Genomic DNA, 20114 nt, shown 5'->3' with positions numbered 1-20114 from the left:
TTAAGGGTGGAGTTTCAACAAATTGGTGGCACTTGACTAGTTTTTATAGGGCTACTGAAACTTCAAAAAGAGATGAATCGTGGGCTTTATTGAAGGTGATTCGAGACAGGTCTACATTACCTTGGCTGGTCATAGGAGACTTTAATGAGCTTGTTAGTGATGCTGAGAAAGAAGGTGGGAGTTCATGTCCAAGATGGCAAATGAAGAATTTCACAGATATATTGAACTGGTGTGGACTACGTGACATGGGCTTTGTGGGACCTCAGTTCACGTGGCTTTATCAGACGGTGGTAGAGGTCAGATCAGAGAAAGGTTGGATAGAGCCGTGGTGTTGCTGGCTTGGGGTGAACGGTTTGAAGAAGCCCGAGTTTGTCACCTTTCAAACTCAGCATCGGATCATTCTCCTCTTTTTCTACATTTCTTCTTGAAACAAAAGAAACAATTTCGACGGAAGATCTTCAGATTTGAATCTATGTGGTTGAAGGATCCAAAGTGTGAAGACATAGTCAAGAATGCTTGGGAGGAAGGAAGCATGACTACCGGTAGCTTTCTGATATCGAGGTGTATGGAATGTGTCGGAACCAGTTAGAAGTGTGGAATAAGAGGGAGTTTAGACACGTGGGATTGAAGATTAATGAACTTCAAAAGAGATTAGGATGGCTTGAGCTCCAAGCGGCTTCTCCAGCAATTATCAGTGCAATGAGGGAGACACAAGTAGAGTTGAATTGTTGGTTGGACAGAGAATCGGCCATGTGGTTTCAGAGGTCCCGTGTGAACTGGTTTCAGGCAGGTGATCAGAACACCCGATACTTCCATGCACGAGCTTCATCACGTCATAAGAAGAATTCCATTATTAGGTTATTGGATTCAAATGGTATCTGGCAAGAGGATGAACAAAAAATAGAAGATACTGTGACCAGCCACTATAGTGCACTTTTTTGCTCTTCTAGGCCTACAGATTTTACTGAGTTATTGACCTCCATTCACCCACGTGTTTCCACTTCAATGAACCAAATGCTTAACAGGACATTTCAAGGCAATGAAGTGTATTTGGCCCCGTTGGTAAATTTAGACCCCGGTTGATAGAATTAACAAGTTTTAAACCCAAGTTGTTAATTAGATTTATTATTAATAAAACTTGTTAAAACAAAAAAACATCAATATCATGTCAAAATCATGCAGTGGAAAAATAAAAGAAGACAAGATATGATGACCTAGGAAAACCAATGAAACCAACCAGTTTCTCAGTAAAAAATCTGGGGGAAAACCTTCCCAAAAAAGCAATCCACTATAGTAAAGAGAAGTTTCAGATCTAGTAAAAAACTTTTGTCCCTAGACTCCACAATCCCTGTAGATGAACTCACAGCAGAAACCTTCTACCGCTTCAGAACCTCTGAACTCTTCAATATATGAACGCCAACCTTTTTGTTGTTACACGGATCCCAGTACGCGACCAACTCCTTTGCACGAATCCCAGTACGTGCCTCACTCACCAACTTGAGGAAGAAGAATGTTGGCTACAAAGTTCTTCACTTCATCAACAATGAAGATCAAGAAGCACTTGGTTACAAAACCCTAAGGCGCAAAGACGCAGTAGTTTCTTTCAGAGAGAATAAGGCATCGGTCACCTTTTGCATATGTTCTCCTTGTATTCTCTTATGTGACGGCCTCTAAAATAAGCCTTATATAGGTTTAGGGTTGTGAGAAAAGAAACCCTACACAAATACATAACCTTGGCCTAAAAACAGAAATCTGAATTTCCGTAACCTCGACAGATAGAAGCTATCGAGGAGGTGTCGAGCAGGTGTCGAGAAAGTGTCGAGGGGACAGAAGCTTTCTCGATCGATCGACCAGCTATCGAGAAGCTATCAAGATTGCGATAAGAATCAGCTGAAGAGCTCGACAGATAGCCAGGTGTCGAGGAGCTATCAAGCAGCTATCGAGCTTTAAAATTCAGCACTTTCTCACTTGATTCTTGGATAGACTTGCATGGCTTTAACACTTAAACTTGAAACAAGGTTTCTTGAAGTATTGAACACATCCTAGATCTACCCAAATACAAGTAAAGTGCGTTTTGTTAAAAGATTAGCCAACTACATAAAATAGTGACATATGTTCTTAACAAGTGAACCACATATGTCCTAACAGGCCCTTAAACAAATGTATCCTCTTAAGTCACCTGGTCCGGATGGCATGCCTCTTATATTTTCCCAACACTTCTGGCCTTCCATTGGACACTTGGTTACTAAGACGGTACTTGACTTATTAAACATTGGTATTGCTCCTCCCATGTTCAATGATACGCATGTTGTTTTAATTCCAAAAAATAAAGATCCCAAAAACATTTCTGATTATCGCCTAATTAGTTTATGTAATGTGATCTCTAAACTTGCTTCTAAAGTGATTGCTAACAAGCTCAAAAAAGTTCTTCCCTCTATCATCAATGATACCCAAAGTGCCTTTGTGCATGGTAGGATGATTACGGATAATATTCTTGTGGCTTTTGAGGCTATGCACCATATAAGCTAGAAAAAGGCAGGGAGGAAAGGCGAGATGGCATTAAAACTAGATATGAACAAGGCATATGACTGTGTTGAATGGGTGTGTCTTGAGAAGATTATGGAGAAATTGGGGTGTGATTCGAGGTGAAGGAGCTTGATTATGAGATGTGTGACAATAGTATCATATTCTTTCAGAATTAATGGGAAGATTAGCAATTCCATTCCGCCTTCGAGGGGAATTCGCCAAGAGGATCCTTTATCGCCTTATCTTTTTCCCATTGTGGCTGAAGGTTTGTCTGCTTTGATTAAGAAGTCAGTGGAGGAAGGGGTTTTGGAGGGTATTTCTATCTGTAGGAGGGGACCTAAACTTTCACACTTGTTCTTCACCGATGATAGCCTTATCTTTTGCAAGGCTACCTTATCTGATTGTGATTCTTTACAATGGATTTTCCAAGTGTATGAGAAGGCATCGGGTCAACAACTTAATCATGCTAAAACTTCTCTGTTTTTTAACACCTATACCTCAAGAGAGATTCAAGAGGAAATTAAGATTCGGTTTGGAGCACAGGTTATTAAACAACATGAAAAATACTTGGGTTTGCCATCCCTTGTGGGGAGGAACAAAAAAGCTAGTTTTAATGATATAAAAGATAAACTTTCTAAGAAATTGACTGGTTGGAAAGGTGAACTTCTTTCAAAGGCAGGTAAGGAGGTCTTGATTAAAGCGGTGGCCCAAGCCATCCCCACTTACACCATGAGTTGTTTCAAGATCCTAGATTCTCTTTGTGACGAGCTTACTAGTATGATAAGGCAATTTTGGTGGGGGCAACGAGGAGAGGAGAAGAAGATGGCTTGGTTGAGTTGGGATAAGTTGTGTGAACCAAAGGAGTGTGGTGGGATGGGTTTCAAGGAGTTAAAATATTTTAACTTGGCTTTGCTAGCTAAACAAGGTTGGCGACTTCAAAATGGTCACAATTCTCTTCTTTACCGGATCCTCAAGGCCAAATATTTCCCCAATAGTGATTTTTTGAATGTTGCCCTTGGAACTAACCCCTCTTATACTTGGCGTAATATTTTATCGGCTCAATCCATTGTCAAGCAGGGTGTTCGTTGGAGGGTTGGAAATGGCAAGGATATTCGAATTTGGGGGGATAAATGGCTGCCTAGGGGGCCAAGCTATGAAGTTATTTCGCCCAGACTTTTCCTACACCAAGATACTAGGGTGAGTGAGCTTATCCATATGGAGAGGAAAAGCTGGAAGGAAGAAGTCATTCGCCAACTCTTCTTACCTGTTGATGCTGAAACTATTTTGGGAACACCGCTGAGTATTGGACTGCCTGGGGATCGTATTATTTGGGCGGAAACTAATAATGGCTGCTTTACAGTCCGTAGTGCCTATAAGGTGGCTATGAACCTGCTTCATAATGCCCAGAATGCTTCAGCATCATCGGATAGCTCACACTGGAGTTTTTGGAGGAAAATTGGCGACTTCCTATCCCCCACAAGGTTCGCCATTTCGCTTGGAGGGCTTGTCGTAATATTCTCCCTACCAAAGATAACTTGTTCCACATTAAAGTGCTCACGGAATACCTATGTGACGAGTGTGGCGAGGCTACCGAATCCACTGGTCACCTGTTCTGGTCATGTCCCAAAGCGCAGTTGGTTTGGAGTTGTTTGAAGCTTCCTAGTTCACTCAGGTCGGGCCAGTTTCACTCATTCTTTGATCTGTTGTGGTTCTTGTAAATGATAGAATCATTTGATGAAGAGAAGGTTGCTTTGGTGGTCACGATTTCTTGGTCGTTGTGGAGTAACCGTAATTCGGTTCGTCATGGTGGTACGAGGAAAACACCAGAAACTCTTGTTCAATGGGCTTCTCACTACCTGATCGATTATGCAGCTGCGACGGATTCTAATGCAGTCAGACCTGAGATCGTTCAGGTCACCTGGACTCCACCACCCCCTTCCGTGCTTAAGATTAACGTGGATGGCGCCTTATCCAAGCCTAGTTGCTCTACGGGAATTAGGGTTGTGATATGGGATGATGCAAGGATTATTGTGGCAGCGTTAAGCAAACATTTTCATGTTTCATTGGGCCCGCTAGAAGTAGAGGCAAAGTCTTTTGAAGCTGGCCTTCAACTAGCATGGGATTTGGGTCTTCAAAATGTTGCATTGGAAGGGGACTCTTTGGTGATTGTACATGCTCTCTGTGGTCAGTCCAATCCCCCCTCATCTGTTGACTCTTTGTGTATTGGTATGCAGCTGATCATCTCGGAGTTTTATTCGGTTAACGTTTCTCATGTTCGGAGGCGAGGGAACAGACCTGCTCATCTTTTAGCAAAGTTTGCACTTAGCTTAGACGATTCTTGTGTTTGGATTGGGAAGTCTCCTTCTTATATTGTACAAGCCCTCATCCAGGATTCTGTCTTTGCTCTTGATTGAATAAAAGTGCTATCTTCTTATCAAAAAAAAAAAAAAAGTATGACCATCCAAAAAAAAAAAAAAAAAAAAAATCCATAAGGGCTATGTAGTAGTAAGTTTAATATCCCTAGCATCACTCAAGTGAATTAGTCATATTAACAAGTAAAAATAATGAATTTTAAATTTTAAAGATTATAATATATATATATATATATAGAACATTAACAAAACTGTTGGTTAATAAAATAAGTGGCATTATAAATATAATAAAAAGGCCCATAAATAAGTCTCACAAATCATAAAGAAATTTATGCATCTCATGCAACATATTAATATATGGGTAGACAACTATATTGCTAGCACTACTTGTTGCCATTACTGAAGTTAATTCCTTCTCCAAAAAAAAAAAAAATTCTTCATCGCCCATTTTGCTGATCCCACCTTCAACCACGTTTCACATCAAGCAGTATAACATAGAATAGATGGAAGGTACAATTAGTAGTCAATATTGTAACGTATATCATTCTCAAAAAAAAAAAAAATATATTGTAACGTATACGCTGTTACGATTGAAATTTATTGTAATGAGTCACCAAAAAAAAAATATATATATATATATATATTGTAATGAAGGATGAACAGGTACAAAATCATCCAATGAAACGTATCATTTTAAATATTGGTCAATATCATTCGGACTGTATTATGCTTGGTGCATACCAAAAGATTTGACCAATATTAGATTGGAGTTTGGCTTACCTCCAGTAGTTTATTAACTGGAATCTTATTTTGTTTTAATAAGAAACTGTTATATCACCTATCAACTAAATAAAATATAGAGATTAAAACTCACTACCATTTGTCATTTTTTTTTTTTGAGTAAATTTGTTACTGTATATTTAAAATAAAAGGAAATCTTTGGTTAGAAAAGTATGACATAAGCCAAATCCACTAGATTGAGCTTGCCAGCATTGTAGACTTCTTCTTCAAATGAACTCCTCTGAGCTGGCCCCAAAAAAAAAAAAAATATATATATATATATATATATTATACATAAATTATATAAATAAATAAAAATTGTTTGACCCCCTAAAATAAAATAAATATTTGAACACCGTAACTCTAGATTTTTTTAAGGTCTACTGAAATAAGTTTGAATATGATCATTTGAATAATATCTTAGACTTTTTAATCATACCCAAAAAAAAAAAAAAAAAAAAAGCTCAATAACAAACCAATTTGATCTAAAATCTGGAAAAAAAAAATTAATAAGCCCAACAACAAAAGTAGAAATTTGTTAATTTTAAACTTTAGAAAATGCTCATTTAGATCTTAGCAAATTTGAAATAAATCAATTAAATGGGAGATCAATGAATGAATGATTATTTGGCAATGTACATTGAAAGAGATGTAACTTTTATAATTGATAGTACAAAATATGAAACATCATAAAAAGTAATTTTAAAAATTTACATACTTCAGTTTTTGTTTTGTTTTGTTTTTTTTTTTTGGTTGTGATATCAATATATTTAACTTCTCTTTTGCCTTAAATTTTGTCACACATCACAATTATTAATGGGGTATCCCTCTACCGCACGATACTACAGAGAAACTACTTGAAGTTGGAAGTGTACTACTAATTAAGTTGCCAAAGAAAAAATGAAAGCCACATTAATTAGTGTCATTGATTTCAAGAAGACTTTTCTTAGGTGTGAGGCACTTATAGGTTAGTCTAGGGTAGTACTTAGGTAAAATACTTTTTGCTCTACTTTTATGAATTCATTTTCTTAATTATTCATTAAAAAAAAATTGAAAGAATTGCTTTCCTTAGTCTTATACAAAGAGTTTGTTTCATTACGTGTATTTAATTGATTTTTTTTTAATTTTTTTTTTTTGGAAAGAAAAACTAGATGAGAAAAAAGTTTGCTTTCTAACTTTACTATTAATGCATTATTATATAGAAACTATTTTTTTAATAGTATATAAGACTTAAAATCTTTATTTATTATATATGGGAAAAAATTTATCACTTAAATTAGTAAAGATAGTCTTATAAAAGTAGCAAATCACCGTATAATACGATTTTATTTTTATTTATCATTCAATTTAAATGTAAGGAAAAAAAAATGTGATTAACTAAATTTGTTAAAGTGGCACATCACAATTATTATATAATTTTAACTTCTTTCCCAACTCATTCATTTTATATCTAAAAAGAAGCTTACTAACTAAAAGTATAATGCACTTTTTTTATTCATTAAAAAGTGAAAAACAGGGAAAATAATGTTATAATTAAAATGAATTATATTAAAAATGTAACAAAACAATGTATAAGAAAACTAACATCGGGTGTGCTAAATGCTAAAATTTTAGCATTTAGCACACCTAACACCAAAAAACTATCTACATCACATGTTCTAACATTTAGCATTGATGAACAATTCCATTCTATTAGTAGAACGAACAAATGAAATGCTAAAAATATGTCTTTATTTTTTTATTCTACCTTTCTCCTCTAGCACAAATCTCTCTCTCTCTCTCTCTCTCTCTCTCTCTCTCTCTCTCATTATCCTCTTCCTCTCTCATCGCTGCCAATCTCAGGCGCTGCCGATCTTGCCACCAATCTCGCACGTCGTTGTCTATGTTTCGAAATGTTGTGAAAGAGTAATGTAAAACAATCAAAGTCCTTTTCATTTATCGAAATTACATCCAACCCAAATCATGTAGCTCCTATATATACTAAATGCGTACATGAAGAATTGCAAGTGCACAATTCCTCCACGCTCTGAAATCCATCTCTCTGGCTTGAAGTCCAAGCAATCTTGACCCCAGATGCTCTCCATCCTTACCATTGAGTATAAAGAGTATATCATTGTTGTATTTGGCCTGATAGAGTGACCACTAGGAAGAATATCAGATTGAACTGAACATTTGTGTTCAAAAGGTACGGGTGGATAAAGGCGTAAGGATTCACATATCGCTACATGGAGATAAACTAGCTTACTTAGCTCATCTATGTTAAAATCTTTCAACTTTCCTTTGTCCAACAAATGCTCCTTGATCTCTCCTAGAATTTTAGCTTCCACATATGGGTGTGTTGCAACAATCCAAAAAAGCCAAGTGAGGCCTGCACTTACAGAATCTCTCCTAGCTGCCATGAGATTAAATGCAGCGTCCCTTAGAAACTTGTCAGATTTTATAATACCTCCAATTTCTTCTTCTTGTTCCCCAATAGCTGTCAATAAGCAGTGGCGATGCCACGTTGTTGTCATGGTGTTCCCAGGAACAGTCTGACTTGAAAAAAAAATTAATATATAATAATAATAATAATTATTATTATTATTATTTTTTATTTTTATTTTTACCTTCTAAAAGAAAATTAGGAACACCCTCAATCAAACATAAGAACACCCTCAAATAAAAAAATAAAAATAAAATTATTTGCTCTACTTTCAAGCCAAAAAAAAAAAAAAAAGCCCAAAAAAATTTGAACTAAAATCTGGAAAAAAAAATATCAGACAAGCCCATTAGGAAAAAAAAAAAGCCCAATATACTGAAAACAGAAACCCACGGATTCTCAAAAAAAGAAAAAAAGAATCAGTACTAGACTGATCAGTGCAAGCCCAGCAAAGGGAAAACCCACGGATTCTCAACAAAATTTTATAAACTAAAGATGTATACCCATTACCCAATTCATAACCTAATAAGAACAGCAATTCCTAACCTAATAAGAACAGTTTTAGCAGTAGCAGCGACTCAGCATCAGCAAGGACCAAGGTAGCGATTTTCAAAAAAAAAAAAAAAAAAGACTCAGCAAGGAAGCAACAGCAACACTGAATACCCAGAACAGCTCTGGGTCAGAGAGATCAGAGATTAACTTGGCCCAGATCGAAGATTGCGAGATTGGCGATGCCAAAAGCAAAGCGAGATCGGCGGCAGCAAAACTGAGATCAGGAAATAAGAACCTCAGCCTTCAACATGCCGCGGCAGTGCCGCCCCTGACCTCCGGCAACATCAAGGTATTTCTCTCTCTCTCTCTCTCTCTCTCTCTCATACTCAATACTTTCTGACTTATGTTGTGAGTCTTGTGACTTACACTTATTTTTTTACCATATAAATTGCTTGGATTTTGTCTTTTTGTGTAATTGTAGGTAAATATAAAAATATGTAATTGTGTTGAAATGGATAGGTTCTTGTTTCTTAGTGTGGGGTGGATGGGGCCATGGTATTGAATTGGGTAGTGGTATGTGGTACCTTAAAAGTAAGTGAATACACCTTCTAAAAGACCAAAAAAAAAAAATATATATATATATATATATAATATATATATATATATATACACTCTTATTGTTTCATTATTTAATTAAATATTTATGTTTTAATATTCTAAACAATAATTGTTATGTAATAACCAAAATGATTTAAGTGTCAAAAAAGAAAAAACTAAATGATTTGTTTTATTTGAAGTTTACTTATTTAGATCAATAATTTTATGTTGTATAAGAAAATATAAATATATATTATTTTTAATTTTTTTTAGAAACTCCTAAACACCCTGAAACGGTACATCGAAATAGATCAGTACCGAAATATTTAGTTTCACTAAACAAACCGAAATAGGATCCAAAACGGTATTCATAACATTATTTTCAAGCAAAAAAGAAAAAGCTAAAAAAAAAAAAAATTGAACTAAAATCTAAAAAAGAAAAAACTGTAACAGAGAATTTGAAGAAAAAAAATTGTAATAGAGCAAGCCACCTAGGAACACCCTAAGAAAAATTCCTGGAGTTGCCATTGTCAACAAGTCGAACTTTTCTTCCTCAGTCTTTGGGGCTCTACTCTGGCTTAGTTCTCCTTGCCTGGATGAGATGCATTTGTATATAAATTGATCTAAAATTTTCCCAGCAATGCTGAACTTCTTATCACTTCCGATTTGAAGCCATCTTTGTTGCTTCCAATAGCTTTCTGGCACAATGTGTCGGTAGAACACACTTTCCTCTAATTGATCAAACGCTTTTGCATGGGAAACCTGTGGGAATTCAATGGAGAGGCATTTTGGATCAAAACCCAAAGCCACTAAGCAAACACTATCGAAGGTGAACCGGTGAAAATTGTCTTGTAAATCCACCTCAATTCCGAAACTTGAGACATGATCAAGGACTGGAATGAGGCTCTTGTCCACAATTCCCTTGACAACTTGCTGAAAGAACCACTCAAACTTTCTGTGCTTTACTGAAGTAGCTTTCTCTGATATGTCCACGAGTCAGAATCAGAATTGAAAATCCCATCTCCCAGAACATCAAAAATTTCCTGGAAATTCTTCCCTTTTGTGTAGTTAGAAAAGTTTTTGCTCAACATGTGGTGGATGTTCCTGGGATCACTCGTGACCATGAAGGACATGTTAGTGAACCAAGGACCCTTAAACTTGAAAGTGCCCCCATTTTGTTTTAGGATCCAGGTAATATACTCGTGCACATTTGATGCATTTTGAAGAAGGCCTGGGAGCATTCCGACAACAGGCCAATTTGTAATGGTTCGGCTTTTGTTCCATCTCAAATGACAAAGAAAAAGGAAGCACAGAAATATTGCAACAAGTATCTCTGAGTACAAAAATATGGCCATCGGAGTTGTCTGAAGTTTTGTAGGTCTGCATAGAGTCTTTGCCTACCCTTATATTGAAGTAAAATATCAGTTAATAATATAAAGAAATAAGTCCACTTGTTTGTATCTAGTTTAGGATAAGGTTGCAGATGGGTGATAGGCCGAAGAGATTACGTTCTTTTGTCTTCCTGATTTGCTGTCGGTGATAAACCTTCTTTTCAGAGAATGGAATAACGAAAACTTCATCCCAACATTTATCCATAGATGCTTAATTATGATACGTTTATTTGTAAATTTCCTTTTAAAATTATATGTACAAGAAGTCTGTTTCAGGGGATGGTTATTATATTTTAAACGTGAATATTAATTGTATATTTGATTCTCAACTTTTGATCTGGTCTTGTTTTAATCCTTATGCTTGAGGAGTTACTCCACAAGCCTTGTGAGAAACTTACCTAAAAATCTAGGCAAGTAATTCTGGGTACAATTGTATGGCCATCGGAGTTGTATGAAGTTTTCTTAATTATTTCCCCAAAGTTATATGAATGTTTGATCTCAAGGCACGACCAGGAAGAATGCTGTACCATTACTTTGAAGTCCATTATTAGGTTTAAGATAAGGTTGGCGATAGGTTAGTGTCAGATAATAATTAGCTAGAAGACATTACGTTGTCAGATCGATCGTGCCAGTGAGCATGGTGATCTCCGGAAAATCTGTCTGGGGCAATAATTCTGTGTGGAGAACGGAATAGTGAAAACTTCATTTCCGCATTTTATCTGTACACGCTTAATTGGTACACGTTTATTTGTGAATAGGAAATTATTGTTGCACACACAAGAAGTTTGTTTGAGGGTATAGTTATTACTTTAAACTAAGCTGTGACAGTGCTTATCCATGGGAGTAATTAACAGTAACGATGACAAAGTTATCATCACTTCGCAATTCGTGTTAAGTATCAATGTATCATATGTATAATCGATCGTGCCAGTGAGCATGGTGATCTCCGGAAAATCTGTCTGGGGCAATAATTCTGTGTGGAGAACGGAATAGTGAAAACTTCATTTCCGCATTTTATCTGTACACGCTTAATTGGTACACGTTTATTTGTGAATAGGAAATTATTGTTGCACACACAAGAAGTTTGTTTGAGGGTATAGTTATTACTTTAAACTAAGCTGTGACAGTGCTTATCCATGGGAGTAATTAACAGTAACGATGACAAAGTTATCATCACTTCGCAATTCGTGTTAAGTATCAATGTATCATATGTATGGGTCATGTTGAATAAATGCAAAAACTTTCATTTCATCGAATGGGCATAGGGTATTCAATGGCTATTTTATTTTTTCTTTTAGTGAAAATATTATTTTGGTTTGTCCAAATCTTCTATCTTACTTTTCCTGCTCAACTCTATACTCCACCAATAAATATTTGTCATATATTCACCTAATTAATTAAATACTTTTATTAATTAATAACTGTAGTATTAATAAGTCAATAATGATAGTATTTGATTAATTAGGTGAACACGTGGTAAGTATTTATTGGTGGAGTATAGAGTGAAATAGAAAAAGTAGGGCAGGAAATTTGGTTTCTACATTTTAGTAGCAGTCAGTTTGTTTTATGTTATTTTCAATTTGTAGGCAAGTTGGTCCTTACCGACAACTCATTAACGGAAAATGCTTACATGATAAATGGCTTGCATCACTGGCACACACGTGGCTAATAAATATTAAAATAATATTTAATTGCTACTTAAAGAGCCACATCATCAATTTTAAAGAATAAAAAATCCACAGCAAAAATATTTTTTTTTGAAAGGATTATCTTTTAAAAACAAATTATCAAGCTGAGGAATTGAAAACACAAAAATCAAGCTATACCTAGAAAATGCTTTCATTATCTCACAATAAGGCTTAATATGAATTTAGCAACACAAAAGTAGCAAATCCCATGTCACATGAACACGGACAATCATACAGTACTCAACAATTGTTCCTCATTCTACACTAACAAAATCAATTGATTAATTCACAATTCATAATCGGAAGGTTATTATTAAACAATTTTTCCTTGCTTATACCAACAATAACTATCTCAAATTAATTTTTTTTTTTTTAAAAAAAAAAAAAAAAAAACTTAAACCCTAAAAATTTTGAAATCTTAAATTTCTATTTGACAACCATCAACGACCCCAACAATCAACCTCGCCACCTCTGCAATCTGTGTGCCACCATGAGCTACCATGGCCCTATAGGTCCCATCATAGGCCTCTCACAATTACAAACCTCCCAACCACCTCTCACAATTACAATTACAAACCTCCCAACCACCTCTCACAATTACAAACCTCCCAACCACTGCTACCACTGGGTGATCTCGTCACCGTAAAGCCTTCAATTAACGTGCCTCCGAATCTAACTTGAAGGAATCAGCTGGCTTGGTATAAGTGCCTAAGCCAGATGATGAATTTCTTTTATGTTGTGGGGGAGAAAATGGGCAAATGCCCCTTTTAAAAAAAAAAAAAATACAGCATTTTGCCCCATTTCTCAAACTAATTAGGAAAATGCCCCTTTTTTGAAACTCGATTTTCTTGAAATCGAGTTATTAAAAAAAAAATTCTGAAGACCTATAGCGGTGTTTTTAAGAATCTTATAGTGACGTTTTAAGGACCTATAATGGCGTTTTGTAATTCGATTTCTATGAAGTTGAGTTACATGCAAATTTTTTTTTTTTTTTTTTAATACCTATAACTTGACTTCAAGGAGATCGAGTTACAAAACGTCACTTTAGGTCCTTAAAACGTCACTATAGGCTCCTTAAAAATGCCGCTATAGGACTTAATTAACTCAATTTTGAGAAAATCGATTTTTAAAAGAGAGACATTTCCCTATTTAGTTTGAGATATATGGCAAAATGCTGAATTGTTTTTTTAAAAAGGGCAAAGGCCAATTTTTTGCATGTTGTGGGTTTTACTTTTAGGTACTAGTAATGGTTCTAAGGTATTTGAGTCTAGCTTGGTTTACAAAATTGGGTTATGGTGAATTTTCTTGGTTGAGATTGACTTTTGTATTTACAGGTTGTTGTGTTTGGCAAACAAGAAAGTGCAAGAAAAGCTCGATGACTTTAAAAAAAATTAAAATAAAATAAAAAAGAGAGAAATTTCTCATCTTACAATTTTCTTCCTTTCTGACGTGGATTTTATTATTATTAAAGCTGCTAATGTGGCTTTTTTAAGTAGCAATTAAATAATATTTTAATATTTTATTAGCCACATGTGCGCCAATGATGTTGTTTGTCACGTAAGCATTTTTCATTAGTGAGATAACATGCAGTAGAAGACTAATTTAATTGCAAGTTGAAAATAACAAGGATCAAGTTGACTACTACCAGATTCTCAAAAAAATTGACTACTACCAAAATATAAGGATGAAATTAACTATGACCTCAAAATGTAGAGACCAAAACAGTGTTTTTGCCTTTTATTTTTTAAATGTCAATACTTTTCATTTTTTCCAATTTGAGATTTATGCATTTTTTCCAATACTTGTCTATGAGATTTATACATTTTCCAATCATAGAAGTACTTAGGTCTGTGATGAGACTTACAACAGAAAATTCAACCAAGAATTGCAAATCTATATTGATAGAGATTGGTGAATATGCAATCATTATATAGGTGATCGAGAAACCAGTTCACAACAAAATTGATCACCGTTTTCCCTAAATAAGAGTCCTCTTTTTATTTTTATTATTTTTTATTGGTGTAACTACTTGTACTGTTAAGTTGCTTGCATTTTTATTCACTTAAAGCTTTAAGAAGACAGCTCGAGGGCAGGTTCGCTAAATCTCCATTTCAGGTTTTCAAGTGCTCAAAATGGACCACTGAAGTCAGCAATGGTTGCTTTGATCCACATCAAAATAATAAAGCTCCAACCTTTAATTAATTTTTTTTTTCTTTTTTTCTTTTTTTCTTTGAAGTGCAATAAATGAAAGAATGAATTTTTTTTTTTTTGGTTACATCCCAGTTTCCACCCTTCCCTTTCTTTACAACACAGCATTACGTTTTATATCTCCAGACATGACTATATACAAACCATTGAGCAGGCTGCTACAGGTAGAGGACCCAAAGGCTGCTCTACTACAAAATTATTTACCAGTTCTGAGTTAACCAATGAATTTTCTAGTGACAACTAAAATTTATCTACAATTGCAACAAATGCAAAATTCTTAGTCAACGCATCATTCTAAATGGCACAACCTATAAAACCTGTAAATTAAGGATGAAGTGTCCACATCTAAAGAAGCATAGCCTTTTGTAAAAATCACACAACCGACATAATATTACACTACAAAAAAAGAAAAAAAGAAAAAAAAAAAAAGAGAAGCTAAAATAGAAAAAGAACTTTTATTGAATAATGTTAGAGTTAGTATGATTGGTGCATTCCCGAACCTCTCTTCCTACCATCTTTATTGAATAATATTTGTGAGGACTAAAGTGAGACCCTCAACCCAACGGATGTGGATAATGGCACAACAAACCCAAATCAATATATTTGTTATAGAGAGTGGATTTTTATAAGTAAGAAACCCAGCAAGTCAAGTACAGACCATGACAGATTGGAATCATATTAGAAGGATAAGAAAACACAACTTGAATGGAATTACGATCTTCGGTCAAGTCCGAGGAGGGAGTGTTCTTATATTAACTCAAGCTTTTTCTTTAAAGTACAAAGAGTTCTCTGTTTTTTTCTCTCCCTTTTTTATGCCCCATTTCTCACGGGAGCCTTTTCCTTGTATAGTCCTATTCTTCTCAATCCCAACCTCTCACCTATTGATTATATAGATGATCTCCTGGATGCTTATCCCCTCAGAGCCTCCCTTGTAAATTTGTGTATAACTGTAAGGTTGAATATCACTGTTCAGGTGTCATTTCCACATAAATGCGGCTAGGTGGTTAGGTGCAGAACATTTAATGTGGTGGTGTCAGTCTTATTCTCAGATATTTCTTAGTTCACCGTTGACTCTTTTCTTTGCAGCTTATCTTCCAAAGTATGGTTGCCTCTTGCACGGTATTCTCTAGGTGGTGGGAGACATCACTTGTTCGTTGTTATTGGCCCTTGTCCTCAGCCCATCAACCCACATGCTCTTCTTACTGTTTGATCATCCTCAGGCTCCTTTGCATCCTCGGGTGTGGCTCACGGCCAATATTCCTAATCGGCTCTCTTATCCCCACAATATTGAAGACTTTTTGCCATGGAACTCCAACTCTCTATCTCCTTGTCTCTGCTCTGGATTTATGGTTTCAACTCTACTCAGCTTAGGATTTTTTTTCACCCACAAAACAATCTAACCCACTAATCAAATCTGACCAAACTATATATATAAAAGAATTTAAATTAAAAATGAACCAGACAATTTTAGAGGATAAAACTCGTAAGTCGTGTAAAACCTTAGTTGAGTCGTCGTCTGGGTGGGCGGAGGTCGGCGTAACAGTGGTGTGGTGGTGTGGTCAAATTTTTCTCTCTATAGATTTGAGTTTTTTGTTTTTGTTTTTTCATAATCTGTGAGATATGAAATGGTTGTTTCACTTTTTAAAAAGCTTTTTAATTGGACTCAATTTTTGCATTGTTGTGAATACAATGAATATTTGGATGGATATTTATATTGTAATCCCACATTTCACACAAAAAATTTAAAAAAAAAAAAAATTGAGACACGTGGTACAAACTTAGATTTCAATTGTAAAATCTTATTAGATTTTCTCTGAACTTTGACTTTATATATATATATATATATATATAATTTCCCTAAAAACTACTAAAAATTTATCCACAAGCTACTAAAAATTTCCCTAAAAACCTTGGTAATAATTTATACGCAAAATTTCAATTTTACAGTTTACCCATATTCAATTAAGCTATCAACTTTACTTAAAAAAATCCATTAATTATTTACAAATTTAAGTTATTAATCAATTGAATATTCCATGGACAAAAATATAAACATTTGAAGCATATAAATCAATATAATAGATTAGCAAACGGAAGCAAACCATACGATAACACTAGATATGTTATTGAAGAGAAAAACCCGAGAACCAGGCAAAAAAACCTCTCAGGGCACCAACACCGAAATAATCCACTAGATGAATAGTTGTAATACAAAATATAGAATAAACCCTAATGCTAGCCTAGTACTTGAGCCTTAATTGACTATGCTAAGTCATTTCTTCATCTAGTTGTTGGATGAGTTGAGTTGCACAACTGCAAGAAACCAAGTCTTCTAGGATTTGTGGTATTGCTCTAATGATTCTTTGCTTCAAACAAATCTCAACACTCAAGTATGGTGAAGATAGTGATGGAAATAATTTCCTCTCATTGATGTAGCAGGAAAGAAAAAAGAAAAAGAGAGAGTTTTATATGCATGTGGCTCTCTCTCTCTCTCTCTCTCTCTCTCTCTCTCTCTCTCTCTCTCTTTCTCTCTCTCAAATTGGCAATGTGAATATTGATTAAAAACAATTACATTGAATGTTTGATACCGTGTACCAACTCTAGAGTCTAGTACCAATGAGTGGTCATTATTTTAGTAAATTTGGTAACACCTTCTGTTGGGTTCTAAGACTTTAGGTTTAAATGTATTAGAACTTCAATTTGTAATTTGGCAAACTATGATCAAAACGTTTAGTCTTGTTTTAGACTTGCTGAAAGTATATTTAAAGTGTAAAGTTGGAATCGAGTGTACTACAGGATTTATTATGTAAATCTGTTTGGCTCGATTGATCGAAAATTAGACTCAATCAATCGAAACTCGTGCAGATTGTTTTTCTGCAGAATTTTCCAACTCAGCCCAAGCCATTTGACGTGTAGGATTCTATATTTTGCCTTAAGTATAAAAGGAGAAAACTTAGCCACGTTTAAAGGTTGCTCTTTATGCTGTGTGTGTGACTCTCTTGTGAGATCTAGAAGTGTTTGTCTTCACATACACTTAGGGTTTCCAATCTCAAGATTAACGTCGAGAGCTTGGTGATCAATTCAGTTGCAGATTCAAGAGCTTAAAGTTATACAAGCGGGAGTGCTTGTGCTTGCTGTGAATCCAATAAAGAAGTAGTCCGTGGACTCGGAGCTGTCACGTAGTCGTGGTAGTAAGTTTCCTACTTGAGGTAGCAATAAGATGTTAGTGGTCTAAGTCGCTATTGTGTAAACTTCAATTCTTTCATAGTGGATTTGTTTTATCTTGAGGATAGCTAGGTTAAATCCTCCCCGAGTTTTTTACTGGTTTAGTTTTCCTGGGTTATCATATTGTGTGTTCTTTATTTTCTGCACTTTACAATGATATGATATATTTGTGTTAACCTAGATCAATTAATTTGACTAAGTAATCACTTGGCTAATTAATTAGGTTAATCTGGTTGTGTTTTAAGGGGTCTAAAAACAAACACCTTCGATGATTTCAAAAGAAATAACCGCCAGCGTACCCATCTTTGTTTATAATTTAATTAAATGAGTTTACTTTTTATTATATTGATTGAATAACTAAGAAGCATGGGAGTGGGTTCGGTACGATATGGGATACGACGATACTTAAATTTCTAAAAATTAAGTCATGATACGGAGGTGATACCTATATTAATTAATTATTATTATTATTGTTATTATTATTATTATTTTTTATGTTTCATTAAGGGTTAAGTTTTAATATATTTTTAAGTATATATCAATTTAAAGTTATAATGGATAATAAATTCAGTCCATTTGCATTACTATATTTAAGCATATACCTCACAATCAGAGGGCAAGTTTACTACCGTATTTAGGCTATATGAGGAGAATATCTTGGATGTATCGTTAGTTTTTTTTTTTTTTTAAATAAAAAAGGATTAGTATACACATGTGGAGGGTATCCTAGAAGTTTTTGTTATGGATACAGATCGGAAACAAGCACTTGAGCAAAAATGAAGTATACATGCTTTCTACCTATAGTTAAATTGTAGAACTCTAGGATTGCACACGACACGAGTACCAAATGAACAGTGTAAAAATAAGGACTTTAATACCATATTTTTATTAAATTTAATCCCTTTTTCCATCTCAATTTTCTGATTCGATTTCTTGGGAAATTCTTTATTGTCGTAAAGGGTCAAGACTCAGAAGGCATTTATTTAGGATTAATACATCACCTTCACTTATAGAAATTACAATGAAAAACAAAACTAAATAAGAAAACACATATATAGCCGAAGTTGATTTGATGGGTCATGATGAGTGATTATTTCCGTAAACGCAACTTTAGTCGGTACTAAAATTTCTTCATCAAGCTTGTCTCTTACTAATCCTCACCTTCAAACCATGTTTCATATGAAGAAGAACGGAAATACTCGGTGAAACCGGATGACCTTCAATCACATGAACATAGTAATTCCAAATGATGGCGCTTGCAATTATTTTCATTTGAATGAAAGCTATATCCTTACCTATACAAGTCCTCGGTCCTGCATTAAATGCTATGAACTTGAAAGATGGTACATGCACTATCCCTCCACTCTCTGAAATCCATCTCTCTAGCTTGAAGTCCAAGCAATCTTCTCCCCATATGCTCTCCATCCTTCCCATTGAGTATAAAGAGCATAAGATTGTGGTATTTGGCCTGATAGAGTGGCCACTAGGAAGAATATCATATTTGTTTGTTCTAAATGTTTAGAACAATTGGAAATCTGAACACAAACTTGTCTAGATATAGATCTTAATCTATAGGTTTTATTAGAACAATGCTCAAGGTGATTCAAGTCAAGATTCAAGAACATACAAGTGCAGGAAGAAGACTTCATATTCTGCTGTTCGATCATCGAAGAACAAGCTCGATCAATCGAAAATCGTATCTGCAGAATTTTAAGTCGGCCCAAACAGCACTTAAGCCCATTAAGGATTAGGGTTTCAGATCTACTTCTTCCATATATAAAGGAAACCTAAGCACGTTTTTGAGACTCTAGAGAGAGAGAAGAGAGTGCTCTTTTGTATCTAGGTTTTGTACCCAAACCTCTCTAAGGTCTTTATTGCTCATATTGCTGTTTATGTGAATCTCTTTGAGATCTTTGAGGAGTTTCTTCACATAAACTTAGGTTGTCAACATCTTGATGATCAACTGGTTGCTGCATTGGAGTTAAAGAATAACAAGCGTGGGTGCTTGTAGCTGATTGGAGAATCAAGAAAGGAGGATCCTGTGGATTCGGAGCTTGCACGTGGTCGTGTCATAAGTTTACTGGTGGGTAGCATTAGGAAGTCAAACAGAGGAGCTTGTAAGTCCTTTTTATGAATTCGATTCTTTTGCATAGGGATTTAGGTTTACCTTGAGGATAGCTAGGTCAAATCCTCCCCATGTTTTTACCGTGTGGTTTCCTGGTGATCATATCATTGTGTCTTTTTATTTCCATTCTTTATATTCTTGATTGATTTATTTTGTGATAACCTAAAATTGCATAAATTGACTAAGTTAATCACTTGGCTAATTACTAGGTTAATCTGTTGTTTAAGGGGTCTAATTTCTAACAAGTGGTATCAGAGCGAGTAGCTCTTCTTGTTGTAATCTTTAATCTAA

The 20114-nt window shown here is 34.9% G+C and overlaps 2 protein-coding genes and 1 pseudogene across 2 annotated transcripts in view; 1 reads left to right on the top strand and 2 right to left on the bottom strand.

Moving 5' to 3' along the window:
- The first annotated feature begins 570 nt into the window (after positions 1 to 570).
- On the top strand, positions 571 to 4940 carry LOC112022977 (uncharacterized). Its single transcript, XM_024055596.1, has 3 exons — positions 571 to 1058; positions 2697 to 4159; positions 4252 to 4940. The coding sequence occupies exons 1-3, from the start codon at positions 571 to 573 to the stop codon at positions 4938 to 4940; spliced, it is 2640 nt and encodes an 879-aa protein (XP_023911364.1).
- Positions 4941 to 7609: 2669 nt separating this feature from the next.
- Positions 7610 to 10541, bottom strand: LOC112021031 (alkane hydroxylase MAH1-like; annotated as a pseudogene).
- Positions 10542 to 18832: 8291 nt separating this feature from the next.
- LOC112037810 (alkane hydroxylase MAH1-like) overlaps positions 18833 to 20114 on the bottom strand; it is a 9923-nt gene continuing 8641 nt past the window's right edge. Inside the window, exon 3 of the mRNA XM_065773613.1 lies at positions 18833 to 19205. Within this exon, the coding sequence (XP_065629685.1) occupies positions 18833 to 19205 (373 nt within the window). The remainder of the gene's footprint in view (positions 19206 to 20114) is intronic.

The sequence above is a fragment of the Quercus suber genome, unplaced genomic scaffold, assembly GCF_002906115.3.
Source record: "Quercus suber isolate HL8 unplaced genomic scaffold, Cork oak 2.0 scaffold_77, whole genome shotgun sequence".
In the NCBI taxonomy this organism is placed as follows: Eukaryota; Viridiplantae; Streptophyta; class Magnoliopsida; order Fagales; family Fagaceae; genus Quercus; species Quercus suber.
The sequence above is the reverse complement of the archived record's forward strand: the minus strand, read 5'-3'. Positions and strand labels throughout refer to the sequence as shown.